We start from the raw sequence: 27,282 nt of genomic DNA, 5'->3' as shown, positions 1-27,282 counted from the left end.
TGTGTGTTTTCCAAAGGGGATTATTCCCAGGGGGTCAGGGACAGAAAGACCCTGAACAAAGGCACACAACCACTGACATCCAGGGGAGGCCTTAGGGGCGGCACAGTCTTTAACCAGCTGCGAGAAACCTGGGCAGGAACACAAGGCGGGAATCCAATGTTTAACCCAAGAGGGGATCGCAGGGGAGGAGAACAACTGAAACCAATCCTTGGGGCCTCCTCCAAGGATACAAAATGGAGAGGGAAGTTTCTAGAGAAAGGGGCAGGCACGGGAAGGGAGTGACACTCAATGGGAGCAGGGACAGGGAACAAAAGGGCAGGACTTTGGGGAGAGGGACACCTTGGGCAAAAACACCAACATAGGAGAGATAGGAACAACACATAGGCAACAAATTTGCTATAAAAATAGAAAAGAGGGAGGGGGTTATAGAACTGACTATGAGGACCGAATGACAATCGAAAATACACACCACGACACCCACCCATGAACGTGTCGCTCATGTCTCCTTCCCATGTCCATGACTCCCCATATCACTGTCCAAGGCCATGTCCCCTTCAGCTCCTCTTGCATCCAGGTGCACAAACAGAGCCAGGAACATGTGGAGACCACCAGCCAGTGAATCACTCAGCACCAGCACTGAGTCTCTGCCCAACGAGGGCCACTGTGCATCACCCCATGGGGGTCTTCCAATGGCGGATGGAGTTGGAGCAGCGCAAAAGGTCCTCCCGCAGACAGAGCACTTGTTGGGCTTCCCTTACTGCTTCCTCTCTTCCTGTTGCTTTACTGTAAAGGTCTGGGATACGCTCTTCCCACTCTTGGGACACTATTAGGGGCTCTCCCCAGTGTGGGTCTACTGAGGTGTGACTGAGTGGAGTTTTTCTTAAAGCCCTTCCTGCAATCGGGACAGTGGAAGGGACTCTACTCTGTGTGAATCCTCTGATGCTTGAGGAGACGGTATCTGCTCTGAAACCTCTCCCCACACTCACAACACTCATAGGGCCTCTCCCCAGTGTGGGTCCTCTGGTGGACACTCAGGCTGGTTCTCTGGTGAAAGGTTTTCCCACATTCCCTGCACTTGTAGGGCCTCTCCCCAGTGTGGATCCTCTGGTGCACTATAAGGTTACCTTTCTGACTAAAGCTCTTCCCACATTCCCCACATTTGTAGGGCTGCTCCCCGGTGTGGATCCTCTGGTGCGTTATAAAGTTACCTTTCTGCCTAAAGCCCTTCCCACATTCCCCACATTTGTAGGGCTGCTCCCCTGTGTGGATCCTGTGGTGGACCTTCAGCATGGAGTTCTCCATGAAGCTCTTCCCACATTCTGAGCACATGTAGGGGCTTTCCCCAGTGTGCATTGCCTGGTGGATGATCAGGAGAGTGCTGTCACGGAAGCCCTTCCCACATTCCCCACATACATAGGGTCGTATCCCCGTGTGGATCATCTGGTGGCGGTGCAGGTGGGAGTTCCTCCTGAAGCTCTTCCCACACTCCCCACACTCATAGGGCCGTTCATCAGTGTGGGTCCTCTTGTGGACGATCAGCTGGGAGCTGATGCTGAACCTCATTCCACATTCCCCGCACTCGTAGGGCCTCTCCCCGGTGTGGGTCCTCTGGTGCTGGACCAGGTGGTGTCTCAGGCGGAACCTCCTCCCACATTCCCCGCACTCGTAGGGCTGCTCCCCGATGTGGATCCCTTGGTGGTCTGTCAGGTGGGAGCTGAACTTGAAGCTCTTCCCACATTCCCCACACTTGTAGGGCCGTTCCCCAGTGTGGGTCCTCTGGTGGCGGACCAGGAGGGAGCGCTTTTGTAAACTCTTCCCACATTCCAAGCACTTGTGGGACTTCGTGCCATCATCAAGCTTCTCATGGACCACCACCACAGAGCCCTGGCCAGATCTGTGGCTGCCTTCCTCACACGGGGTGGGTCTTTCCTGCTCAGAGCACCCTGGGCTGGGTTTGCAGCCCCTCCTCCTGCAGGATCTCTGGGGCTTTTCCTCCCCGTTGGATTCCTGCACCAAGGAGCAACTCAAAAGGGCCTCAGCCACGAAGTTCTTCCGAAGGGATTTCTGCTTCCTGGTCTGCATCCTCAGCTGCTTGTCTAGGGGAGGAAGGACAAGGTGAGGATGGGATTTGCCTCCCTGCCAGAGGGAAGGGCAAGGAGATCCCCCCAGTGCCTCCCCAGCAGGAGAGCATCGGCAGCAGGGCTGTCCTGCAGCCGGGGGCCCTGCTGGGCTGGGAGATGGAGCAGGAGAGAGGGGGAAAGAGGCACTGCCTTCCTCCTCACCTGCCTGGGGGTCCTGGGGCAAATTCCGCTTCAACACAGCCTCCTCCTCTCTCCAGATAAGGCTTGGGAATCGGAAATTCTGCTTTGGGGTAAAATCAAGAGTTGAGTGTGTAAAAAACTGCATTGACTTGTTTGTTCATCAAGAGTGTGAAATTAGGATAGAGGAAAAATGTAGGGGTTGGGGCATGGAACTTGCAGGCTTGGGCAAGGCTGGTAACTGCAAGCAAATATAGTGAAACAAAGTAATGACTTTATATGTAAGAAAGATCTTGCAGGACTGGCTGAAACTGGTAACCGGAGCAGAAGAGACCCATCACCCCGCTTGTGAAATCTGCTGTTGCCAGCCCAGTACAACGCAGGGGAGGTATGTATGTGAAACTCTCAAGAAAAGTATAAAAAGTGACTGAAGAGAGGGAGGGGTGTCAGGCCTTGGCGGAGCACAGACACCCCGGCTGCACACACTGCTGTTTGCTTGTTATCGCTTGCTGTAATTAATAAAATTCGTAATTTATTTTAAAAGGTAGAATCAAATTATTTGCCTCAATTTATAACAAGTGCATTGCCTTTGAAGATCCCACTGGCCAAGTGCATACCTAGAAGCCACCGAGTGTCTGGTAGCCACAAAATCCTCCAAAAATCAAGGAGGAAACCCAAAAACCTCTCCCAGGAGTTCCCTGTTTCCAGTGTCCTTACATTGGGTTTATGATGGTCCCCCTTCCCACAGCTGCTGGGGGGTTCTGTGGGTCCGGGGCATCTCCCGCCTGTCCCGGGTGCTGCTCAGCCATGCCGAGGGGGTTTTGGGCTGAGGGGATTTGGGAGTCCCAGGGCTCATCCTCCCCTGATTCCAACGTGGCTCCCAGCTGTCCCTGGGCCCCCTTCTCCAGCATCCCCCCACTCCGCGCACTCACGCCTTCCCCCGCTCCCCGACAAGACTTTCAGGCTCCGCCCGCCCGCGCCCACTCATCCCCCGCCTCCACCACCCCTCCAGCCTGCCGCAGCCCCCCCGGCTCTGCTATCGCCCCTCTCCCCACGCCGGGGCTCCCGCCTTTCGTCCCCCGCCCCTCCCGCCCATCCCCAAAACCCATGGCCCGCCCGCCGCTCCGGTCCGAGCGCCACGTGGGCCCCGACAAATCCCCCCGGGGCCATTTACGGCTCAGCTCTGCACTCCGGCAACAGACAAAAACATCCCGTCCTCAGAGAAATTAAAACATTCCCCTCCCTGCGACACCGAAATCTGGGACATCACCGACATCTGGGACATGACTCCGCAATCGGCGGGGTCCAAACCTCACCAAACAAACCCCAACAAACCCCCCAAAAGAATCCCCTCCCGCAGCTGCCGCCACAGACTCGGGCCGAGCCTCCCCTCCCCGCTCACCTGCGGCACGCAGGGCAATGCGATGCTGCCGGGGCCAGCCGAGCTGCGGGCTCCGCGGGCTCGCCCTGCCACCCCGCAATGCTCCTTCCTTCCTCTGCTCCCCTCCTCCTGCTGCTCCTCTTCCCGCTCCTCCTGCTCCTGCTCCTCCCCTTCCTCTCTGCCGCTGCCCTTCCTCCCGCTCCTCCTCCTCCGCTCCCGCCCCGGAGCCCCCTTTCGCTCCCCCTCTGCCCCACGGCCGCAGCAGCAGCGGCTCTCGGGCAGGGCGAGAAACCCCCCGGAGCCCCCGGCGATGGGCAGGGGGCTCGGGGGCCCCCAGTGCAGACCCGTCCGTCCCGTGCCCCTCCCGCCCAGCCAAAATCCCGCTCCCGGGGCTCGCTGGATGCGAGCGGGCGGCGCAGGTGAGATGCAAGTGGGGAGCGCTGGGCGCTGCGGCTCTGCCCGGGAACTGCGGACTCATCGCTGAGCAGCCTTACAGATACATATTATAATATTGGCTTCTCGAAAATATTAAAAGGGCTTCTATAAGGGTTGTGTTAAAGTAACTCTGTTGTAAAAATATAGTTTTAATTTGTGTTGTTAATTAAGCTTAGTGAAATAGCTGATCTAGTGTGCTTGTGTTGCAATGCCTGCTTGGATGCGATCACATCCAAGGAACACAGGATGAGCACACCTGCTACAGGTATGCACCTCTCAGCACTCACCTTCTGAAGACAGCATGAACTAAGGCCCAAATGTGAAGGTTATGATAAAAATGGACTAAAAGAATAACCAAGGAATCTGCATGCCCTAAAAAAGCAGACCTGAGGAGGAGATATGCTAAACAGTTCTTGGAATATATAAATTAGATTTAGGAAATGTTTACTTCCAAGGTAAGTTTAATAAAATTAACTTTTATTAGATATTCTAATAATTATTAGAATTATTAGAATTTTATAAACTTTACTTACAATTATAATATACCCTTAATACGGCATAATTGTTTATGAATATAGAACAGGCTGATGCATTGGAAATGGTATCTCAAAAATGTTTCCAAAGTAGCAGGGGAGTTCTTGGTTATGTGTGAAGAAACAGCATGGCTATAACATCTTTGCTCGATGGTTGTTGTCTCCTATTGCCCTTTATTAAACTTTTAAATTTTCACAGGAGACTGGACGAGTGTTTCACAGGAAATTGGTCAGTGCATCCTCTGGCAGGAATTGGGAAAGGCGCTGCGCTCTGCAAGTCTCCCCGGCAGCTGCCGAATACAAGCCAGAGATCTTTCCTAATTCTTTATGTCCCTGAGACCTCTTTCCTATTTCTCTACCTCACATTTCCTGGTCAATACTATCTTAATTAAAATATATGTTCAGTAAAATCTGTGGGTTGCAGTGCTGTGGTCTCATTTGCACCTTCCCTGGGGTAGAGGTGTCTCTCCCTCCTGGGACTGCAGCCCATGGCCAGGGTCCCTACATATTCAGACTTAGGGTACACGGAATATTACTTTTGAGAAGTTTTGATCCTTAGGTGGACACTGCTTTTAATCTTCAATTATGTGGAAACCTTCTAATATTTTGTGATGAATTGGAATCTAGGAGATTTAGGGGTCTTGCCATCAGGGGAACCACAGGAGGGGCTTCCACACCTTTTCCCCGCAGTCGTTCTGGGATTCTCTCAGGGATTCTCACTTTCCTTTTCTTCTTCCCACAGCTTTGAGCGGGGAATGGACTGGAAAATGTCCAGCAAAGCCACCTCTGCTGTCTGCTCTGGTAGCCTACCACACAGCTTCTGCACCTTGCCCCCTGCCCCTGCACAGCTCCCTGGGGAAGCAGGGCAGAAGCAGCCCCTGGGAGCCTTGGGAATTCCCCTCTTGGATCCATGGCACGCTCCCGAATGATCTGGAATTTCACTTTACATGGCACGGCACTCCACGTTCCTCCCAAGAAACCTCAACTGGATCAAACCCACCATCCTCCACATTCCCTGGGAGTTCACCCCATGTCCCCCCCATGTCCCTGTCCCCCACGTGTCCCCACCCATGTCCGTGTCCCCTGACGTCCCCATCCACGCCCGGATCGCCACCATATCCCCATTCATGGCTCTCCCCCTCCCCAGCTGCTGCGGTGCCGGATTCCTTCAGCCCGGTTCACTCCCGACGCCGTCGGCGAGAGCGGCCGCCCCCAGAAAGCTGCTGAACCTGGGCTGCGGCTGTGGGGCACAGATGCTCTACGGCACGGGGGGACTGTGTCGAGGGGGACACAAGGAACAGGGAGAGGTCTCTGTGTGTTTTCCAAAGGGGCTTATTCCCAGGGGGTCAGGGACAGAAAGACCCTGAACAAAGGCACACAACCACTGACATCCAGGGGAGGCCTTAGGGGCGGCACAGACTTTAACCAGCTGCGAGAAACCTGGGCAGGAACACAAGGCGGGGATCCAATGTTTAACCCAAGCGGGGATCACAGGGGAGGAGAACAACTGAAACCAATCCTTGGGGCCTCCTCCAAGGATACAAAATGGAGAGGGAAGTTTCTAGAGAAAGGGGCAGGCACGGGAAGGGGGTGACACTCAATGGGAGCAGGGACAGGGAACAAAAGGGCAGGTCTTTGGGGAGAGGGACACCTTGGGCAAAAACACCAACACAGGAGAGAAAGGAACAACCCATAGGCAATAAAGTATGCTATAACCATACAAAATAGGAGGGGTTATAGAAATGACTACTGGGACAGAATGACAATTGAAAACACACACCGCAACACCCACCCATGCCCGTGTTACCCTTGTCTCCTTCCATGTCCGTGGGCCCCATGCCACTGTACACAGCCATGGCCCCTTCAGCACCTCTTCCATTCAGGTGCCCAAACAGAGCCAGGAAGATGTGGAGACCACCAGCCAGTGGATCAGCAGCACCATGGATCACCAAGTCTCTGCCCAACGAGGGCCACTGTGCATCATCCCATGGGGATCCTCCAGTGGGGGATGGAGTTGGAGCAGCGCACACAGTTTCTCCCGCACACAGAGCACTTGTAGAGCTGCACTTACTGCTGCCTCTGTTGCTGTTTGGGCACTTCATATGTCTGGGAGATACTCTTCCCACTCTTGGGACACTGTTAGGGGCTCTCCCCAGCGTGGATCCACTGAGGGGTGGAAATCTTCCTAAATCCCTACCTACACTCAGCGCTGCCGAAGGGCCTCTATTCTGTGTGAATCTGCTGATGCTTGAGGAGACGATATCTTCTCTGAAACCTCTCCCCACACTCAGAACACTCATAAGCCTCTCCCCAGTGTGGATCCTCTGGTGGACTCTCAGGTTGCATCTCTGGCTAAAGCTTTTCCCACATTCCCCGCACTTGTAGGGCTTCTCTCCAGTGTGGATCCTCTGGTGGACCATCAGCTTGAAGTTCTGCATGAAGCTCTTCCCACATTCTGAGCACATGTAGGGGCTTTTCCCACTGTGCATTGCCTGGTGGATGATTGGGAGAGTGCTGTCATGGAAGCCCTTCCCACATTCCCCACACACATAGGGTTGTATCCCTGTGTGGATCATCTGGTGATGATTCAGGTAAGAGATGTTTGTGAAGCCTTTCTCACATTCTCCACATTTATAGGGCCATTCCCCAGTGTGGATCCTCTGGTGGCAGACCAGGACAGAGCGCTTGGGGAAACTCTTCCCACATTCCAAGCACTGGTGGGGCTTTTTGCCATCACCGTGCTCCTTATGGACCACCACTTCAGAGCCCTGGCCAGATCTCTGGCTGCCTTCTGTTGCAGAAGCTAGATAAATATGATTATCCATAAATAACACAGCCAGGATGAGAACAGTTTTCCCAGCTAGACGGAAAACAACCCCGCCTACATATGGGTCCTGGGGTCAAGTGGACTGTTCCATCTCACACCCCAAATGATGTATGGTTCACCCCGCACCTCTTTCCCGCCCCTAAAACATCAAGTGCCTGTAACCCCATTGGCCCGAGCCTTGTTCCAGCCCACCTTGAAGCTCCTTGAAAAGGGGGTTTTGAGGGGCCACACGCTCTCTTGGAACTCCCTCCCCTCTGTGGAGTTGCGTTTTTATATGTTTTATTACATCTTTATTCTGTCATGGTTTGTTTCAGTGTACCCCCATACTGTATTGGTGTCGTGGTTTTACACGGAATGAGAATTTTTTCTGGAAGGAAGAGGTCAATTTGGATATTGACCAATTGAAGGTAGACACGCCACTGAGAACACAGAGGGGTTAAAAGCAGAATTCCCAGGAGAACTCGTTCTCTTTGGTTCCAGTCAGCACACAGTGCAGCCTCTCCCCTGCCCAGCCATGAGCTGGGAGGGGGAGGGGAAGGCCGATGGCCTGACTAAGGTAGGCCCAAAGGTAGTGGAAGGACTGGAACTGGGCTGGCCCCTGCAGATAAAAGGGTGGAAGAAATCTGGGATGTCTCCATTCCCCCCCCCAGAGTTTCTCTCCCGAGAGAGAGAGAAAGAGACATCGGCAGTTCTGTCAGCAATTCCACCGCGAGGAAGGAGGAGCGGGGGGAGCTGCAAGGTGCCCAGTGCGTGGGAGTTGCTGGATGTCTGGGCATTGAGCCATCCCTGGGAGTTTGGACTTTTAACCCTTCCTTGAGAAATAAAAGCTTTGTGAATTTTCCTTTCCCCTCCTTAGTTTGAAAGAGAGGAAGAGGGACACCTTGGACCCTGGGATGTTAGAAGGAGGAATTCTAAATGGGAGTGGGACAAGGAGTGGCTTTTGGCTAGACTTTTCCATGTTAGCCACAACCTGAACCAATCTTCTCCTCCAAGAAAGACTGTGTTTAAAGAAGATGCCAGTGAGTCAAGAGACCTGCTTCAGCTGGGAAAAGACAAAAGTGGAGTGAACGGAGAAAAGGTTAGGGGGTTTGTGGTGGCGCCCCCTTATCCTCAAAGAAAAGAGAAAAGAAGAAGATCTCTATTCTTGAACCCTCGGCCCCAGGGGAAATGGAAAAATGGGGGGGACTGCGGTCCCAAACAATGAAAAACTGAACTGTTGTTTTCTCCCCTCTTGGCAGGGCATCCTTGAAAGAAAAATCCTAAAAGCAGTCTGTCCATCCATGTATTGGTAGTGAGAGCACTGTGCATGAAAAAGAGAAAGGTCACCATAGGAAACTTTTTCTCTGGGCCGTGCCATGAATAACATGGAAACACAGGATGTAGAGTTGTGTTTTCTTAGAGAGTCTGTGGCACAGGACAGACTCTGTTCCCTCAATAGACTATGTATTGATTATCTGGAAGATAGAAACCTAATTAGAGTCCAGATTGTGTCTCACTGTGGATTGTTGGAGTTGGGTAGTAGGGGGAGGAAGGCTTTGCAAGGTTTTCGTTTGATCTTTGTGTAGTTTTTTTTCCTTTTTTCCTTTTTGTAGTAGTAGCTTGTCTTGGTTTGACAAGACAGGAGTCTGTGAAGGAGGGCAAAAGCCTCCTGTGCAAAAGCCTCCTTCTGAATTACCAGGATTTTTAAAGTAAAAGGCTCTCAGGCAAAGATATGGGAATGGGAGTAACAATTCTTTACTAGGAGAAAACTAGATAAAAATTTAAAAAGGCAAATGTAATTGGTACAAACAAAACTAGTGAAAAAGTCCACAACCTGAGGATTCGGGGTGTTGGTAGCAGTCCGGTTGAGATGATAGCTGCTCCTCTTGCAGTGGCTAATGAATTGCAGCTGAAGTGGTGATCTTTAGAAGGGTATAGTTTTCTCTGAAGATCTGGTGGCAGTTGGGTCTGTCTTCCTCTGCGCCGGGGCTGCCTCCAAGCTCTGCCGCTGCTGCCTCACTGCGCTCTGGCCGCTTCTCTGGGAATTCCGCCAAAGGAGCTGCTTCTCTGGCAATCCTGTAAAGAGAGAGAGAGCTGCTTCTCTGGGAGTCCCGTAAAGAGAGAGCGAGCTCTGTCCCCCAAAAGGTACCCCTTTTATCTAATAAAAGAGTGCTTGGCTTCTCCTTCTGGGCGGAATATCTCACAATGGGATGGTGTTATGTTATCAGCCCTGCACTGAATCAGTCAATGGCCCATTAACAAACCATTATTTCTTTGGAGCAAACCATTGTTCTTGGAAAAGATAACAAACCTGCCCAACCTCCAACAGATGGCAAATAGAATACAAGCTTATCTTACAACCCAGGACATAGCTTAATAAAGTTTTTTTTCCTGTTATTAAGCATAGGCCTGCTTTACTCTGGTCTAGATTCCACTTCACAGCATTCAAAAAAGAAATCACATTTTCATGGGGGCACTGGCATTGTGCCTGTGTCAAACCATAACAATTGGTTTCTCCCTGGGTTTTCCTGCCTTCCCTCATGCGTCAGTCTCCCTAGAAAATGCCAAGTCAGTCCCCTGTCCCCTCCTAGGTGCTTTGCCTGTCACTCGGTGCCCCTTCCCCTAACTCTAGAAACTTCCATCCGGGGCACCGAGTGATTGGATGAGGGCCTGGGACCCCTCCCCTGTCTCTCCCTCACTGGATCCCCCAGATGTCAATCCCCACAAGAGTCACTCCTGTCTGTTCCCTACTGGCTGATCGGCCCCCCTCCCTCTCCCTATGGAACATGTTGCCAGCACCACTCAGTTGCTCTTGCTGGCTGGCCACCTCCGATGCTGTTGGATCCCCAGGACCTCAATAAACATCGGATTTTTGTCCCCAGCAAGTGCCTCTCCTCATTTCCTCGCCGTTGGAATCAGCAGCAACCTCAGGACCCACCAAGCACTCTCCAAAGCCCAGCTGGGTACAGCGGAGGGTGCTTCCACTCGCCCTACTCGCCCCGCAGGAGAGCTAGCCGGGACTGAGGACAGTGGTCTGGGGCGGGGCCGTGGTAATTTGGCGCCTGCCGGGGGGCCAGAAGAGAGCCTGACCCCACGGCAGAGGACCCTCGGAGTCCAGGAGACCCGTGGATTTATCCTTTAAGCCGTCAAATTACCCTGGTGGGAGCAGACCCACGTTTTAGTGAGCGGCGCTCCCGGGGATGAGGCCGCCAGCTCCAGCCAGCACCACCGGAGTTGGCTCCCCCTTGGGCATGTCTGCAGCCTGGATTTTTTTGTTTCTGCCTGGACGTGACCGGACCCTCTTTGCTGGTGAGTGAGGGGGTCCTTGGGGCTTAGACTCCTGCTCTTTTTGAGGGTTTTCCTTTTTCCCCCAGGGTTGGGGGGAGGGATTCCCTCTTTGGGTGGGTTTTTCTTGCTCCCTGGGTATAGGGGAAAGACCCCACATTCTTTTGTTATAGCTCCGTTTTCCTGGGGTGCGGGGAGCTTGAAGGGCAGGTAGTCTAAGTTATTCAGGGTGGTCTTTTCCTTTTCGTTGTAATTCTCCCGGCTGTAGACTTTGTGGCACACCTTAAAATCTGTCAGCATGGGTGCAAAGCTGACCATGCCACAGAAGAGAATCTATTCCCAGGTTGTGGGTATCCTAGTTGGAAGGGAGTAAAAGTTTAAAAAATCAGATGTTAAAAGGTCTGTCCGGTGGGTGTCACAGAGCTTCCCAGATATTTCTGCAACCACATTATACCAAGTCCCCTTTTGGCACCACGTTGCAAGGGAAATCCTCAAACAGGGGGATCCTTCCCTTTCCAAATTTACTTATTTGGCACTGCATATTAGGGATATTATATAAAACAATTATGAAGCTCTGCCACAGCCATCGGCTGACAAACTGTCCTGGGTTGTAAGATAAGCTTGTATTCTATTTGCCATCTGTTGAAAGTTGGGCAAGTTTGTTATCTTTTCCAAGAACCGGTTTTGCTCGTAAGAGGTAATGGTTTGCTAATGGGCCATTGACTGATTCAATGCAGGGCTGGTAAATGTAACACCATCCCATTGTGAGGGGTCCCACCCAGAGGGGGAAGCCAAGCACTCTATTATTGTATAAAGGGGTAGCTTTTTGGGGAGACGAGGCAGCTCTCTTTGCGGGACTCCCAGAGAAGCAGCGCGCGCTCTCTCTTCGCGGGAATCCCAGAGAAGCAGCTCCCTCTCTCTCTTCGCGGGATCTCGCAGCGAAGCAGCCGGTGAGGCGGCGGCGGCAGAGCTCAGAGGCAACCCCGGCGCAGAGGAAGACTGGCCCCACTGCCACCAGATCTTCAGAGGAAAACTATACCCTTCTAAAGATCACCACTGCAGCTGCAGTTCATCAGCCACTGCAAGGGGAGCAATCGTCCCAGCAGGACTGCCACTGGCACTCCGAATCCTCAGGTTGTGGACTTTTTTCACTGGTTTTGTTTATACCGATTGCATTTGCCTTTTTAAATTGTTGTCTAGTTTTCTCCTAGTAAAGAATTGTTACTCCCATTCCCATATTTTTGCCTGAGAGCCTTTTAATTTAAAACTCCTAGAAATTTGGAGGGAAGGGGTTTACCTTCTCCACTGCACAGGAGGCTTTAGCCCTCCTTCACAGACACCTGTCTTGTTGAACCAAGACAGCTCTGGTAGCCTACCACACAGCTTCTGGACCTTGCCACCTGCCCCTGCACAGTCCCCTTGGGAAGCAGGGCAGAAGCAGCCCCTGGGAGCCTTGGGAATTCCCCTCTTGGATCCATGGCACGCTCCCAAATGACAAGGAATTTCACTTTACATGGCACGGCACTCCACATCCCTCCCAAGAACCCTCAACTGGATCAAACCCACCATCCTCCACATTCTCTGGGATTTCACCCCATGTCCCCCCCCATGTCCCTGTCCCCCACGTGTCCCCACCCATGTCCGTATCCCCTGACGTCCCCATCCACGCCCGGATCGCCCGGATCGCCACCATATCCCCATTCATGGCTCTCCCCCTCCCCAGCTGCTGTGGTGCCGGATTCCTTCAGCCCGGTTCACTACCGACGCCGTCGGCGAGAGCGGCCGCCCCCAGAAAGCAGCTGAACCTGGGCTGCGGCTGTGGGGCACAGATGCTCCACGGCACGGGGGGACTGCGACGAGGGGGGCACAAGGAACAGGGAGAGGTCTCCTGTGTGTTTTCCAAAGGGGCTTATTCCCAGGGGGTCAGGGACAGAAAGACCCTGAACAAAGGCACACAACCACTGACATCCAGGGGAGGCCTTAGGGGCGACACAGACTTTAACCAGCTGCGAGAAACCTGGGCAGGAACACAAGGCGGGGATCCAATGTTTAACCCAAGAGGGGATTGCAGGGGAGGAGAACAACTGAAACCAATCCTTGGGGCCTCCTCCAAGGATACAAAATGGAGAGGGAAGTTTCTAGAGAAAGGGGAAGGCACGGGAAGGGGGTGACACTCAATGGGAGCAGGGACAGGGAACAAAAGGGCAGGTCTTTGGGGAGAGGGACACCTACGGGAAAACCTCCAACACAGGAGAGATAGGAACAACACATAGGCAACAAATTTGCTATAAAAATAGAAAAGAGGGAGCGGGTTATGGAACTGACTACTAGGACCGAATGACAATCGAAAATACACACCACGACACCCACTCATGCCCGTGTCACCCATGTCTCCTTCCATGTCCATGACTCCCCATATCACTGTCCAAGGCCATGTCCTCTTCATCTCCTCTTGCATCCAGGTGCCCAAACAGAGCCAGGAACATGTGGAGACCACCAGCCAGTGAATCACTCAGCACCAGCACTGAGTCTCTGCCCAACGAGGGCCACTGTGCATCATCCCATGGGGGTCCTCCAATGGCGGATGGAGTTGGAGCAGCGCAAAAGGTCCTCCCACACACAGAGCACTTGGGCTTCCCTTACTCCTGCCACTCTTCCTGTTGCTTTACTGTAAAGATCTGGGATACGCTCTTCCCACTCTTGGGACACTATTAGGGGCTCTCCCCAGTGTGGGTCTACTGAGGTGTGACTGAGTGGAGTTTTTCTTAAAGCCCTTCCCGCAATCGGGACAGTGGAAGGGCCTCTACTCTGTGTGAATCCTCTGATGCTTGAGGAGTCGGTATCTGCTCTGAAACCTCTCCCCACACTCACAACACTCATAGGGCCTCTCCCCAGTGTGGGTCCTCTGGTGGACACTCAGGCTGATTCTCTGGTGAAAGCTTTTCCCACATTCCCTGCACTTGTAGGGCCTCTCCCCAGTGTGGATCCTCTGGTGCACTATAAGGTTACCTTTCTGACTAAAGCTCTTCCCACATTCCCCACATTTGTAGGGCTGCTCCCCGGTGTGGATCATCTGGTGCGTTATAAGGTGACCTTTCTGCCTAAAGCCCTTCCCACATTCCCCACATTTGTAGGGCTGCTCCCCAGTGTGGATCCTCTGGTGGACCTTCAGCATGGAGTTCTCCATGAAGCTCTTCCCACATTCTGAGCACATGTAGGGGCTTTCCCCAGTGTGCATTGCCTGGTGGATGATCAAGCGAGTGCTGTCACAGAAGCTCTTCCCACATTCCCCACACACATAGGGTCGTATCCCCGTGTGGATCATCTGGTGGCGGTGCAGGTGGGAGTTCCTCCTGAAGTTCTTCCCGCACTCCCCACACTCATAGGGCCGTTCATCAGTGTGGGTCCTCTGGTGGACGATCAGCTGGGAGCTGATGCTGAACCTCATTCCACATTCCCCGCACTCGTAGGGCCTCTCCCCGGTGTGGGTCCTCTGGTGCTGGACCAGGTGGTGTCTCAGGCGGAACCTCCTCCCACATTCCCCGCACTCGTAGGGCTGCTCCCCGATGTGGATCCCTTGGTGGTCTGTCAGGTGGGAGCTGAACTTGAAGCTCTTCCCACATTCCCCACACTTGTAGGGCCGTTCCCTACTGTGGGTCCTCTGGTGGCGAACCAGGAGGGAGCGCTTTTGGAAACTCTTCCCACATTCCAAGCACTTGTGGGACTTCGTGCCATCATCAAGCTTCTCATGGACCACCACCACAGAGCCCTGGCCAGATCTGTGGCTGCCTTCCTCACACGGGGTGGGTCTTTCCTGCTCAGAGCACCCTGGGCTGGGTTTGCAGCCCCTCCTCCTGCAGGATCTCTGGGGCTTTTCCTCCCCGTTGGATTCCTGCACCAAGGAGCAACTCAAAAGGGCCTCAGCCACGAAGTTCTTCTGAAGGGATTTCTTCTTCCTGGTCTGCATCCTCAGCTGCTTGTCTAGGGGAGGAAGGACAAGGAGAGGATGGGATTTGCCTCCCTGCCAGAGGGAAGGGCAAGGAGATCCCCCCAGTGCCTCCCCAGCAGGAGAGCATCGGCAGCAGGGCTGTCCTGCAGCCGGGGGCCCTGCTGGGCTGGGAGATGGAGCAGGAGACAGGGCGAAAGGGGCACTGCCTTCCTCCTCACCTGCCTGGGGGTCCCGGGGCAATTTCCGCTTCATCACAGCCTCCTCCTCTCTCCAGATAAGGCTTGGGAATCGGAAATTCTGCTTCGGGGTAAAATCAAGGGTTGAGTGTGTAAAAAACTGCATTGACTTGTTTGTTCATCTAGAGTGTGAAATTAGGATAGAGGAAAAATGTAGGGGTTGGGGCATGGAACTTGCAGGCTTGGCCAAGGCTGGTAACTGCAAGGAAATATAGTGAAACAAAGTAATGACTTTATATGTAAGAAAGATCTTGCAGGACTGGCTGAAACTGGTAACCGGAGCAGAAGAGACCCATCACCCCGCTTGTGAAATCTGCTGTTGCCAGCCCAGTACAACGCAGGGGAGGTATGTATGTGAAACTCTCAAGAAAAGTATAAAAAGTGACCAAAGAGAGGGAGGGGTGTCAGCCCTTGGCGGAGCACGGACACCCCAACTCCACCCAGCGCTGTTTGCTTGTTATCGCTTGCTGTAATTAATAAAATTATAAATTGATCTTAAAAGGCTGAATCAAATTATTCACCTCAATTTATAACAAGTGCATTGCCTTTGAAGATCCCACTGGCCAAGTGCATACCTAGAAGCCACCGAGTGTCTGGTAGCCACAAAATCCTCCAAAAATCAAGGAGGAAACCCAAAAACCTCTCCCAGGAGTTCCCTGTTTCCAGTGTCCTTACATTGGGTTTATGATGGTCCCTCTTCCCACAGCTGCTGGGGGGTTCTGTGGGTCCGGGGCATCTCCCGCCTGTCCCGGGTCCTGCTCAGCCATGCCGAGGGGGTTTTGGGCTGAGGGGCTTTGGGAGTCCCAGGGCTCATCCTCCCCTGATTCCAACGTGGCTCCCAGCTGTCCCTGGGCCCCCTTCTCCAGCATCCCCCCACTCCACGCACTCACGCCTTCCCCCGCTCCCCGACAAGACTTTCAGGCTCCGCCCGCCCGCGCCCACTCATCCCCCGCCTCCACCACCCCTCCAGCCTGCCGCAGCCCCCCCGGCTCTGCTATCGCCCCTCTCCCCACGCCGGGGCTCCCGCCTTTCGTCCCCCGCCCCTCCCGCCCATCCCCAAAACCCATGGCCCGCCCGCCGCTCCGGCCCGAGCGCCACGTGGGCCCCGACAAATCCCCCCGGGGCCATTTACGGCTCAGCTCTGCACTCCGGCAACAGACAAAAACATCCCCTCCTCAGAGAAATTAAAACATTCCCCTCCCTGCGACACCGAAATCTGGGACATCACCGACATCTGGGATATGACTCCGCAATCGGCGGGGTCCAAACCTCACCAAACAAACCCCAACAAACCCCCCCCAAAAGAATCCCCTCCCGCAGCTGCCGCCACAGACTCGGGCCGAGCCTCCCCTCCCCGCTCACCTGCGGCACGCAGGGCAATGCGATGCTGCCGGGGCCAGCCGAGCTGCGGGCTCCGCGGGCTCGCCCTGCCACCCCGCAATGCTCCTTCCTTCCTCTGCTCCCCTCCTGCTGCTCCTCTTCCCGCTCCTCCTGCTCCTGCTCCTCCCCTTCCTCTCTGCCGCTGCCCTTCCTCCCGCTCCTCCTCCTCCGCTCCCGCCCCGGAGCCCCCTTTCGCTCCCCCTCTGCCCCACGGCCGCAGCAGCAGCGGCTCTCGGGCAGGGCGAGAAACCCCCCGGAGCCCCCGGCGATGGGCAGGGGGCTCGGGGGCCCCCAGTGCAGACCCGTCCGTCCCGTGCCCCTCCCGCCCAGCCAAAATCCCGCTCCCGGGGCTCGCTGGATGCGAGCGGGCGGCGCAGGTGAGATGCAAGTGGGGAGCGCTGGGCGCTGCGGCTCTGCCCGGCAACTGCGGACTCACCGCTGAGCAGCGGTACAGATACATATTATAACATTGGCTTCTCGAAAATATTAAAAGGGCTTCTATAAGGGTTGTGTTAAAGTAACTCTGTTGTAAAAATATAGTTTTTCTTTCTGTTGTTAATTAAGCTTAGTGAAATAGCTGATCTAGTGTGCTTGTGTTGCAATGCCTGCTTGGATGCGATCACATCCAAGGAACACAGGATGAGCACACCTGCTACAGATATTCCAACTATCAGCACTCACCCTCTGAAGACAGCATGAACTAAGGCCCAAATGTGAAGGTTATGATAAAAATGGACTAAAAGAATAACCAAGGAATCTGCATGCCCTAAAAAAGCAGACCTGAGGAGGAGATATGCTAAACAGTTCTTGGAATATATAAATTAGATTTAGGAAAAGTTTACTTCCAATGTAAGTTTAATAAAATTCACTTTTATTAGATATTATAATAATTATTAGAATCATTAGAATTTTATAAACTTTACTTACAATTATAATATACCCTTAATACGGCATAATTGTTTATGAATATAGAACAGGCTGATGCATTGGAAATGGTATCTCAAGAAGGTTTCCAAAGTAGCAGGGGAGTTCTTGGCCATGTGTGAAGAAACAGCACGGCTATAACATCTTTGCTCGATGGTTGTTGTCTCCTGTTGCCCTTTATTAAACTTTTAAATTTTCACAGGAGACTGGACGAGTGTTTCACAGGAAATTGGTCAGTGCGTCCTGTGGCAGGAATTGGGAAAGGCGCTGCGCTCTGCAAGTCTCCCCGGCAGCTGCCGAATACAAGCCAGAGATCTTTCCTAATTCTTTATGTCCCTGAGACCTCTTTCCTATTTCTCTACCTCACATTTCTTGGTCACTACTATCTTCATTAAAAAGATGTTCAATAAAATCCGTGGGTTGCAGTGCTGTGGTCTCATTTGCACCTTCCCTGGGGTAGAGGTGTCTCTCCCTCCTGGGACTGCAGCCCATGGCCAGGGTCCCTACATATTCAGACTTAGGGTACACGGAATATTACTTTTGAGAAGTTTTGATCCTTAGGTGGACACTGCTTTTAATCTTCAATTATGTGGAAACCTTCTAATATTTTGTGATGAATTGGAATCTAGGAGATTTAGGGGTCTTGCCATCAGGGGAACCACAGGAGGGGCTTCCACACCTTTTCCCCGCAGTCGTTCTGGGATTCTCTCAGGGATTCTCACTTTCCTTTTCTTCTTCCCACAGCTTTGAGCGGGGAATGGACTGGAAAATGTCCAGCAAAGCCACCTCTGCTGTCTGCTCTGGTAGCCTACCACACAGCTTCTGCACCTTGCCCCCTGCCCCTGCACAGCTCCCTGGGGAAGCAGGGCAGAAGCAGCCCCTGGGAGCCTTGGGAATTCCCCTCTTGGATCCATGGCACGCTCCCGAATGATCTGGAATTTCACTTTACATGGCACGGCACTCCACGTTCCTCCCAAGAAACCTCAACTGGATCAAACCCACCATCCTCCACATTCCCTGGGAGTTCACCCCATGTCCCCCCCATGTCCCTGTCCCCCACGTGTCCCCACCCATGTCCGTGTCCCCTGACGTCCCCATCCACGCCCGGATCGCCACCATATCCCCATTCATGGCTCTCCCCCTCCCCAGCTGCTGCGGTGCCGGATTCCTTCAGCCCGGTTCACTCCCGACGCCGTCGGCGAGAGCGGCCGCCCCCAGAAAGCTGCTGAACCTGGGCTGCGGCTGTGGGGCACAGATGCTCTACGGCACGGGGGGACTGTGTCGAGGGGGACACAAGGAACAGGGAGAGGTCTCTGTGTGTTTTCCAAAGGGGCTTATTCCCAGGGGGTCAGGGACAGAAAGACCCTGAACAAAGGCACACAACCACTGACATCCAGGGGAGGCCTTAGGGGCGGCACAGACTTTAACCAGCTGCGAGAAACCTGGGCAGGAACACAAGGCGGGGATCCAATGTTTAACCCAAGCGGGGATCACAGGGGAGGAGAACAACTGAAACCAATCCTTGGGGCCTCCTCCAAGGATACAAAATGGAGAGGGAAGTTTCTAGAGAAAGGGGCAGGCACGGGAAGGGGGTGACACTCAATGGGAGCAGGGACAGGGAACAAAAGGGCAGGTCTTTGGGGAGAGGGACACCTTGGGCAAAAACACCAACACAGGAGAGAAAGGAACAACCCATAGGCAATAAAGTATGCTATAACCATACAAAATAGGAGGGGTTATAGAAATGACTACTGGGACAGAATGACAATTGAAAACACACACCGCAACACCCACCCATGCCCGTGTTACCCTTGTCTCCTTCCATGTCCGTGGGCCCCATGCCACTGTACACAGCCATGGCCCCTTCAGCACCTCTTCCATTCAGGTGCCCAAACAGAGCCAGGAAGATGTGGAGACCACCAGCCAGTGGATCAGCAGCACCATGGATCACCAAGTCTCTGCCCAACGAGGGCCACTGTGCATCATCCCATGGGGATCCTCCAGTGGGGGATGGAGTTGGAGCAGCGCACACAGTTTCTCCCGCACACAGAGCACTTGTAGAGCTGCACTTACTGCTGCCTCTGTTGCTGTTTGGGCACTTCATATGTCTGGGAGATACTCTTCCCACTCTTGGGACACTGTTAGGGGCTCTCCCCAGCGTGGATCCACTGAGGGGTGGAAATCTTCCTAAATCCCTACCTACACTCAGCGCTGCCGAAGGGCCTCTATTCTGTGTGAATCTGCTGATGCTTGAGGAGACGATATCTTCTCTGAAACCTCTCCCCACACTCAGAACACTCATAAGCCTCTCCCCAGTGTGGATCCTCTGGTGGACTCTCAGGTTGCATCTCTGGCTAAAGCTTTTCCCACATTCCCCGCACTTGTAGGGCTTCTCTCCAGTGTGGATCCTCTGGTGGACCATCAGCTTGAAGTTCTGCATGAAGCTCTTCCCACATTCTGAGCACATGTAGGGGCTTTTCCCACTGTGCATTGCCTGGTGGATGATTGGGAGAGTGCTGTCATGGAAGCCCTTCCCACATTCCCCACACACATAGGGTTGTATCCCTGTGTGGATCATCTGGTGATGATTCAGGTAAGAGATGTTTGTGAAGCCTTTCTCACATTCTCCACATTTATAGGGCCATTCCCCAGTGTGGATCCTCTGGTGGCAGACCAGGACAGAGCGCTTGGGGAAACTCTTCCCACATTCCAAGCACTGGTGGGGCTTTTTGCCATCACCGTGCTCCTTATGGACCACCACTTCAGAGCCCTGGCCAGATCTCTGGCTGCCTTCTGTTGCAGAAGCTAGATAAATATGATTATCCATAAATAACACAGCCAGGATGAGAACAGTTTTCCCAGCTAGACGGAAAACAACCCCGCCTACATATGGGTCCTGGGGTCAAGTGGACTGTTCCATCTCACACCCCAAATGATGTATGGTTCACCCCGCACCTCTTTCCCGCCCCTAAAACATCAAGTGCCTGTAACCCCATTGGCCCGAGCCTTGTTCCAGCCCACCTTGAAGCTCCTTGAAAAGGGGGTTTTGAGGGGCCACACGCTCTCTTGGAACTCCCTCCCCTCTGTGGAGTTGCGTTTTTATATGTTTTATTACATCTTTATTCTGTCATGGTTTGTTTCAGTGTACCCCCATACTGTATTGGTGTCGTGGTTTTACACGGAATGAGAATTTTTTCTGGAAGGAAGAGGTCAATTTGGATATTGACCAATTGAAGGTAGACACGCCACTGAGAACACAGAGGGGTTAAAAGCAGAATTCCCAGGAGAACTCGTTCTCTTTGGTTCCAGTCAGCACACAGTGCAGCCTCTCCCCTGCCCAGCCATGAGCTGGGAGGGGGAGGGGAAGGCCGATGGCCTGACTAAGGTAGGCCCAAAGGTAGTGGAAGGACTGGAACTGGGCTGGCCCCTGCAGATAAAAGGGTGGAAGAAATCTGGGATGTCTCCATTCCCCCCCCCAGAGTTTCTCTCCCGAGAGAGAGAGAAAGAGACATCGGCAGTTCTGTCAGCAATTCCACCGCGAGGAAGGAGGAGCGGGGGGAGCTGCAAGGTGCCCAGTGCGTGGGAGTTGCTGGATGTCTGGGCATTGAGCCATCCCTGGGAGTTTGGACTTTTAACCCTTCCTTGAGAAATAAAAGCTTTGTGAATTTTCCTTTCCCCTCCTTAGTTTGAAAGAGAGGAAGAGGGACACCTTGGACCCTGGGATGTTAGAAGGAGGAATTCTAAATGGGAGTGGGACAAGGAGTGGCTTTTGGCTAGACTTTTCCATGTTAGCCACAACCTGAACCAATCTTCTCCTCCAAGAAAGACTGTGTTTAAAGAAGATGCCAGTGAGTCAAGAGACCTGCTTCAGCTGGGAAAAGACAAAAGTGGAGTGAACGGAGAAAAGGTTAGGGGGTTTGTGGTGGCGCCCCCTTATCCTCAAAGAAAAGAGAAAAGAAGAAGATCTCTATTCTTGAACCCTCGGCCCCAGGGGAAATGGAAAAATGGGGGGGACTGCGGTCCCAAACAATGAAAAACTGAACTGTTGTTTTCTCCCCTCTTGGCAGGGCATCCTTGAAAGAAAAATCCTAAAAGCAGTCTGTCCATCCATGTATTGGTAGTGAGAGCACTGTGCATGAAAAAGAGAAAGGTCACCATAGGAAACTTTTTCTCTGGGCCGTGCCATGAATAACATGGAAACACAGGATGTAGAGTTGTGTTTTCTTAGAGAGTCTGTGGCACAGGACAGACTCTGTTCCCTCAATAGACTATGTATTGATTATCTGGAAGATAGAAACCTAATTAGAGTCCAGATTGTGTCTCACTGTGGATTGTTGGAGTTGGGTAGTAGGGGGAGGAAGGCTTTGCAAGGTTTTCGTTTGATCTTTGTGTAGTTTTTTTTCCTTTTTTCCTTTTTGTAGTAGTAGCTTGTCTTGGTTTGACAAGACAGGAGTCTGTGAAGGAGGGCAAAAGCCTCCTGTGCAAAAGCCTCCTTCTGAATTACCAGGATTTTTAAAGTAAAAGGCTCTCAGGCAAAGATATGGGAATGGGAGTAACAATTCTTTACTAGGAGAAAACTAGATAAAAATTTAAAAAGGCAAATGTAATTGGTACAAACAAAACTAGTGAAAAAGTCCACAACCTGAGGATTCGGGGTGTTGGTAGCAGTCCGGTTGAGATGATAGCTGCTCCTCTTGCAGTGGCTAATGAATTGCAGCTGAAGTGGTGATCTTTAGAAGGGTATAGTTTTCTCTGAAGATCTGGTGGCAGTTGGGTCTGTCTTCCTCTGCGCCGGGGCTGCCTCCAAGCTCTGCCGCTGCTGCCTCACTGCGCTCTGGCCGCTTCTCTGGGAATTCCGCCAAAGGAGCTGCTTCTCTGGCAATCCTGTAAAGAGAGAGAGAGCTGCTTCTCTGGGAGTCCCGTAAAGAGAGAGCGAGCTCTGTCCCCCAAAAGGTACCCCTTTTATCTAATAAAAGAGTGCTTGGCTTCTCCTTCTGGGCGGAATATCTCACAATGGGATGGTGTTATGTTATCAGCCCTGCACTGAATCAGTCAATGGCCCATTAACAAACCATTATTTCTTTGGAGCAAACCATTGTTCTTGGAAAAGATAACAAACCTGCCCAACCTCCAACAGATGGCAAATAGAATACAAGCTTATCTTACAACCCAGGACATAGCTTAATAAAGTTTTTTTTCCTGTTATTAAGCATAGGCCTGCTTTACTCTGGTCTAGATTCCACTTCACAGCATTCAAAAAAGAAATCACATTTTCATGGGGGCACTGGCATTGTGCCTGTGTCAAACCATAACAATTGGTTTCTCCCTGGGTTTTCCTGCCTTCCCTCATGCGTCAGTCTCCCTAGAAAATGCCAAGTCAGTCCCCTGTCCCCTCCTAGGTGCTTTGCCTGTCACTCGGTGCCCCTTCCCCTAACTCTAGAAACTTCCATCCGGGGCACCGAGTGATTGGATGAGGGCCTGGGACCCCTCCCCTGTCTCTCCCTCACTGGATCCCCCAGATGTCAATCCCCACAAGAGTCACTCCTGTCTGTTCCCTACTGGCTGATCGGCCCCCCTCCCTCTCCCTATGGAACATGTTGCCAGCACCACTCAGTTGCTCTTGCTGGCTGGCCACCTCCGATGCTGTTGGATCCCCAGGACCTCAATAAACATCGGATTTTTGTCCCCAGCAAGTGCCTCTCCTCATTTCCTCGCCGTTGGAATCAGCAGCAACCTCAGGACCCACCAAGCACTCTCCAAAGCCCAGCTGGGTACAGCGGAGGGTGCTTCCACTCGCCCTACTCGCCCCGCAGGAGAGCTAGCCGGGACTGAGGACAGTGGTCTGGGGCGGGGCCGTGGTAATTTGGCGCCTGCCGGGGGGCCAGAAGAGAGCCTGACCCCACGGCAGAGGACCCTCGGAGTCCAGGAGACCCGTGGATTTATCCTTTAAGCCGTCAAATTACCCTGGTGGGAGCAGACCCACGTTTTAGTGAGCGGCGCTCCCGGGGATGAGGCCGCCAGCTCCAGCCAGCACCACCGGAGTTGGCTCCCCCTTGGGCATGTCTGCAGCCTGGATTTTTTTGTTTCTGCCTGGACGTGACCGGACCCTCTTTGCTGGTGAGTGAGGGGGTCCTTGGGGCTTAGACTCCTGCTCTTTTTGAGGGTTTTCCTTTTTCCCCCAGGGTTGGGGGGAGGGATTCCCTCTTTGGGTGGGTTTTTCTTGCTCCCTGGGTATAGGGGAAAGACCCCACATTCTTTTGTTATAGCTCCGTTTTCCTGGGGTGCGGGGAGCTTGAAGGGCAGGTAGTCTAAGTTATTCAGGGTGGTCTTTTCCTTTTCGTTGTAATTCTCCCGGCTGTAGACTTTGTGGCACACCTTAAAATCTGTCAGCATGGGTGCAAAGCTGACCATGCCACAGAAGAGAATCTATTCCCAGGTTGTGGGTATCCTAGTTGGAAGGGAGTAAAAGTTTAAAAAATCAGATGTTAAAAGGTCTGTCCGGTGGGTGTCACAGAGCTTCCCAGATATTTCTGCAACCACATTATACCAAGTCCCCTTTTGGCACCACGTTGCAAGGGAAATCCTCAAACAGGGGGATCCTTCCCTTTCCAAATTTACTTATTTGGCACTGCATATTAGGGATATTATATAAAACAATTATGAAGCTCTGCCACAGCCATCGGCTGACAAACTGTCCTGGGTTGTAAGATAAGCTTGTATTCTATTTGCCATCTGTTGAAAGTTGGGCAAGTTTGTTATCTTTTCCAAGAACCGGTTTTGCTCGTAAGAGGTAATGGTTTGCTAATGGGCCATTGACTGATTCAATGCAGGGCTGGTAAATGTAACACCATCCCATTGTGAGGGGTCCCACCCAGAGGGGGAAGCCAAGCACTCTATTATTGTATAAAGGGGTAGCTTTTTGGGGAGACGAGGCAGCTCTCTTTGCGGGACTCCCAGAGAAGCAGCGCGCGCTCTCTCTTCGCGGGAATCCCAGAGAAGCAGCTCCCTCTCTCTCTTCGCGGGATCTCGCAGCGAAGCAGCCGGTGAGGCGGCGGCGGCAGAGCTCAGAGGCAACCCCGGCGCAGAGGAAGACTGGCCCCACTGCCACCAGATCTTCAGAGGAAAACTATACCCTTCTAAAGATCACCACTGCAGCTGCAGTTCATCAGCCACTGCAAGGGGAGCAATCGTCCCAGCAGGACTGCCACTGGCACTCCGAATCCTCAGGTTGTGGACTTTTTTCACTGGTTTTGTTTATACCGATTGCATTTGCCTTTTTAAATTGTTGTCTAGTTTTCTCCTAGTAAAGAATTGTTACTCCCATTCCCATATTTTTGCCTGAGAGCCTTTTAATTTAAAACTCCTAGAAATTTGGAGGGAAGGGGTTTACCTTCTCCACTGCACAGGAGGCTTTAGCCCTCCTTCACAGACACCTGTCTTGTTGAACCAAGACAGCTCTGGTAGCCTACCACACAGCTTCTGGACCTTGCCACCTGCCCCTGCACAGTCCCCTTGGGAAGCAGGGCAGAAGCAGCCCCTGGGAGCCTTGGGAATTCCCCTCTTGGATCCATGGCACGCTCCCAAATGACAAGGAATTTCACTTTACATGGCACGGCACTCCACATCCCTCCCAAGAACCCTCAACTGGATCAAACCCACCATCCTCCACATTCTCTGGGATTTCACCCCATGTCCCCCCCCATGTCCCTGTCCCCCACGTGTCCCCACCCATGTCCGTATCCCCTGACGTCCCCATCCACGCCCGGATCGCCCGGATCGCCACCATATCCCCATTCATGGCTCTCCCCCTCCCCAGCTGCTGTGGTGCCGGATTCCTTCAGCCCGGTTCACTACCGACGCCGTCGGCGAGAGCGGCCGCCCCCAGAAAGCAGCTGAACCTGGGCTGCGGCTGTGGGGCACAGATGCTCCACGGCACGGGGGGACTGCGACGAGGGGGGCACAAGGAACAGGGAGAGGTCTCCTGTGTGTTTTCCAAAGGGGCTTATTCCCAGGGGGTCAGGGACAGAAAGACCCTGAACAAAGGCACACAACCACTGACATCCAGGGGAGGCCTTAGGGGCGACACAGACTTTAACCAGCTGCGAGAAACCTGGGCAGGAACACAAGGCGGGGATCCAATGTTTAACCCAAGAGGGGATTGCAGGGGAGGAGAACAACTGAAACCAATCCTTGGGGCCTCCTCCAAGGATACAAAATGGAGAGGGAAGTTTCTAGAGAAAGGGGAAGGCACGGGAAGGGGGTGACACTCAATGGGAGCAGGGACAGGGAACAAAAGGGCAGGTCTTTGGGGAGAGGGACACCTACGGGAAAACCTCCAACACAGGAGAGATAGGAACAACACATAGGCAACAAATTTGCTATAAAAATAGAAAAGAGGGAGCGGGTTATGGAACTGACTACTAGGACCGAATGACAATCGAAAATACACACCACGACACCCACTCATGCCCGTGTCACCCATGTCTCCTTCCATGTCCATGACTCCCCATATCACTGTCCAAGGCCATGTCCTCTTCATCTCCTCTTGCATCCAGGTGCCCAAACAGAGCCAGGAACATGTGGAGACCACCAGCCAGTGAATCACTCAGCACCAGCACTGAGTCTCTGCCCAACGAGGGCCACTGTGCATCATCCCATGGGGGTCCTCCAATGGCGGATGGAGTTGGAGCAGCGCAAAAGGTCCTCCCACACACAGAGCACTTGGGCTTCCCTTACTCCTGCCACTCTTCCTGTTGCTTTACTGTAAAGATCTGGGATACGCTCTTCCCACTCTTGGGACACTATTAGGGGCTCTCCCCAGTGTGGGTCTACTGAGGTGTGACTGAGTGGAGTTTTTCTTAAAGCCCTTCCCGCAATCGGGACAGTGGAAGGGCCTCTACTCTGTGTGAATCCTCTGATGCTTGAGGAGTCGGTATCTGCTCTGAAACCTCTCCCCACACTCACAACACTCATAGGGCCTCTCCCCAGTGTGGGTCCTCTGGTGGACACTCAGGCTGATTCTCTGGTGAAAGCTTTTCCCACATTCCCTGCACTTGTAGGGCCTCTCCCCAGTGTGGATCCTCTGGTGCACTATAAGGTTACCTTTCTGACTAAAGCTCTTCCCACATTCCCCACATTTGTAGGGCTGCTCCCCGGTGTGGATCATCTGGTGCGTTATAAGGTGACCTTTCTGCCTAAAGCCCTTCCCACATTCCCCACATTTGTAGGGCTGCTCCCCAGTGTGGATCCTCTGGTGGACCTTCAGCATGGAGTTCTCCATGAAGCTCTTCCCACATTCTGAGCACATGTAGGGGCTTTCCCCAGTGTGCATTGCCTGGTGGATGATCAAGCGAGTGCTGTCACAGAAGCTCTTCCCACATTCCCCACACACATAGGGTCGTATCCCCGTGTGGATCATCTGGTGGCGGTGCAGGTGGGAGTTCCTCCTGAAGTTCTTCCCGCACTCCCCACACTCATAGGGCCGTTCATCAGTGTGGGTCCTCTGGTGGACGATCAGCTGGGAGCTGATGCTGAACCTCATTCCACATTCCCCGCACTCGTAGGGCCTCTCCCCGGTGTGGGTCCTCTGGTGCTGGACCAGGTGGTGTCTCAGGCGGAACCTCCTCCCACATTCCCCGCACTCGTAGGGCTGCTCCCCGATGTGGATCCCTTGGTGGTCTGTCAGGTGGGAGCTGAACTTGAAGCTCTTCCCACATTCCCCACACTTGTAGGGCCGTTCCCTACTGTGGGTCCTCTGGTGGCGAACCAGGAGGGAGCGCTTTTGGAAACTCTTCCCACATTCCAAGCACTTGTGGGACTTCGTGCCATCATCAAGCTTCTCATGGACCACCACCACAGAGCCCTGGCCAGATCTGTGGCTGCCTTCCTCACACGGGGTGGGTCTTTCCTGCTCAGAGCACCCTGGGCTGGGTTTGCAGCCCCTCCTCCTGCAGGATCTCTGGGGCTTTTCCTCCCCGTTGGATTCCTGCACCAAGGAGCAACTCAAAAGGGCCTCAGCCACGAAGTTCTTCTGAAGGGATTTCTTCTTCCTGGTCTGCATCCTCAGCTGCTTGTCTAGGGGAGGAAGGACAAGGA

The 27,282-nt window shown here is 53.1% G+C and overlaps 3 protein-coding genes across 3 annotated transcripts in view; all 3 read right to left on the bottom strand.

Annotated features, from left to right (window-relative positions):
- Window positions 1-381: 381 nt before the first annotated feature.
- LOC144247863 (uncharacterized) lies at window positions 382-16,443 on the bottom strand. The gene is given in 5 exon segments (XM_077789527.1): window positions 382-1,830; window positions 6,902-7,340; window positions 13,509-14,679; window positions 14,866-15,082; window positions 16,246-16,443. Coding segments are annotated over 4 exon segments (2,784 nt in total). The 5' UTR covers window positions 14,990-15,082; window positions 16,246-16,443; the 3' UTR covers window positions 382-780.
- Window positions 16,444-19,368: 2,925 nt separating this feature from the next.
- On the bottom strand, window positions 19,369-21,261 carry LOC110472398 (uncharacterized). Its single transcript, XM_021534049.2, is given in 2 exon segments — window positions 19,369-19,492; window positions 19,495-21,261. Coding segments are annotated over 2 exon segments (600 nt in total). The 5' UTR covers window positions 20,015-21,261; the 3' UTR covers window positions 19,369-19,412.
- A 4,300-nt stretch (window positions 21,262-25,561) lies between these two features.
- The window catches only part of LOC110483670 (uncharacterized), a 32,570-nt gene continuing 30,849 nt past the window's right edge, over window positions 25,562-27,282 (bottom strand). Inside the window, 2 exon segments of the mRNA XM_077789466.1 lie at window positions 25,562-26,032; window positions 26,035-27,261. Coding sequence (XP_077645592.1) covers window positions 25,920-26,032; window positions 26,035-27,261 — 1,340 coding nt within the window. The 3' untranslated portion in view covers window positions 25,562-25,919.

Source organism: Lonchura striata, chromosome 34 (genome assembly GCF_046129695.1).
Source record: "Lonchura striata isolate bLonStr1 chromosome 34, bLonStr1.mat, whole genome shotgun sequence".
NCBI lineage: Eukaryota > Metazoa > Chordata > Aves > Passeriformes > Estrildidae > Lonchura > Lonchura striata.
Note: the sequence above shows the minus strand (reverse complement) of the source record. Positions and strands in the feature narration are given on the sequence as shown.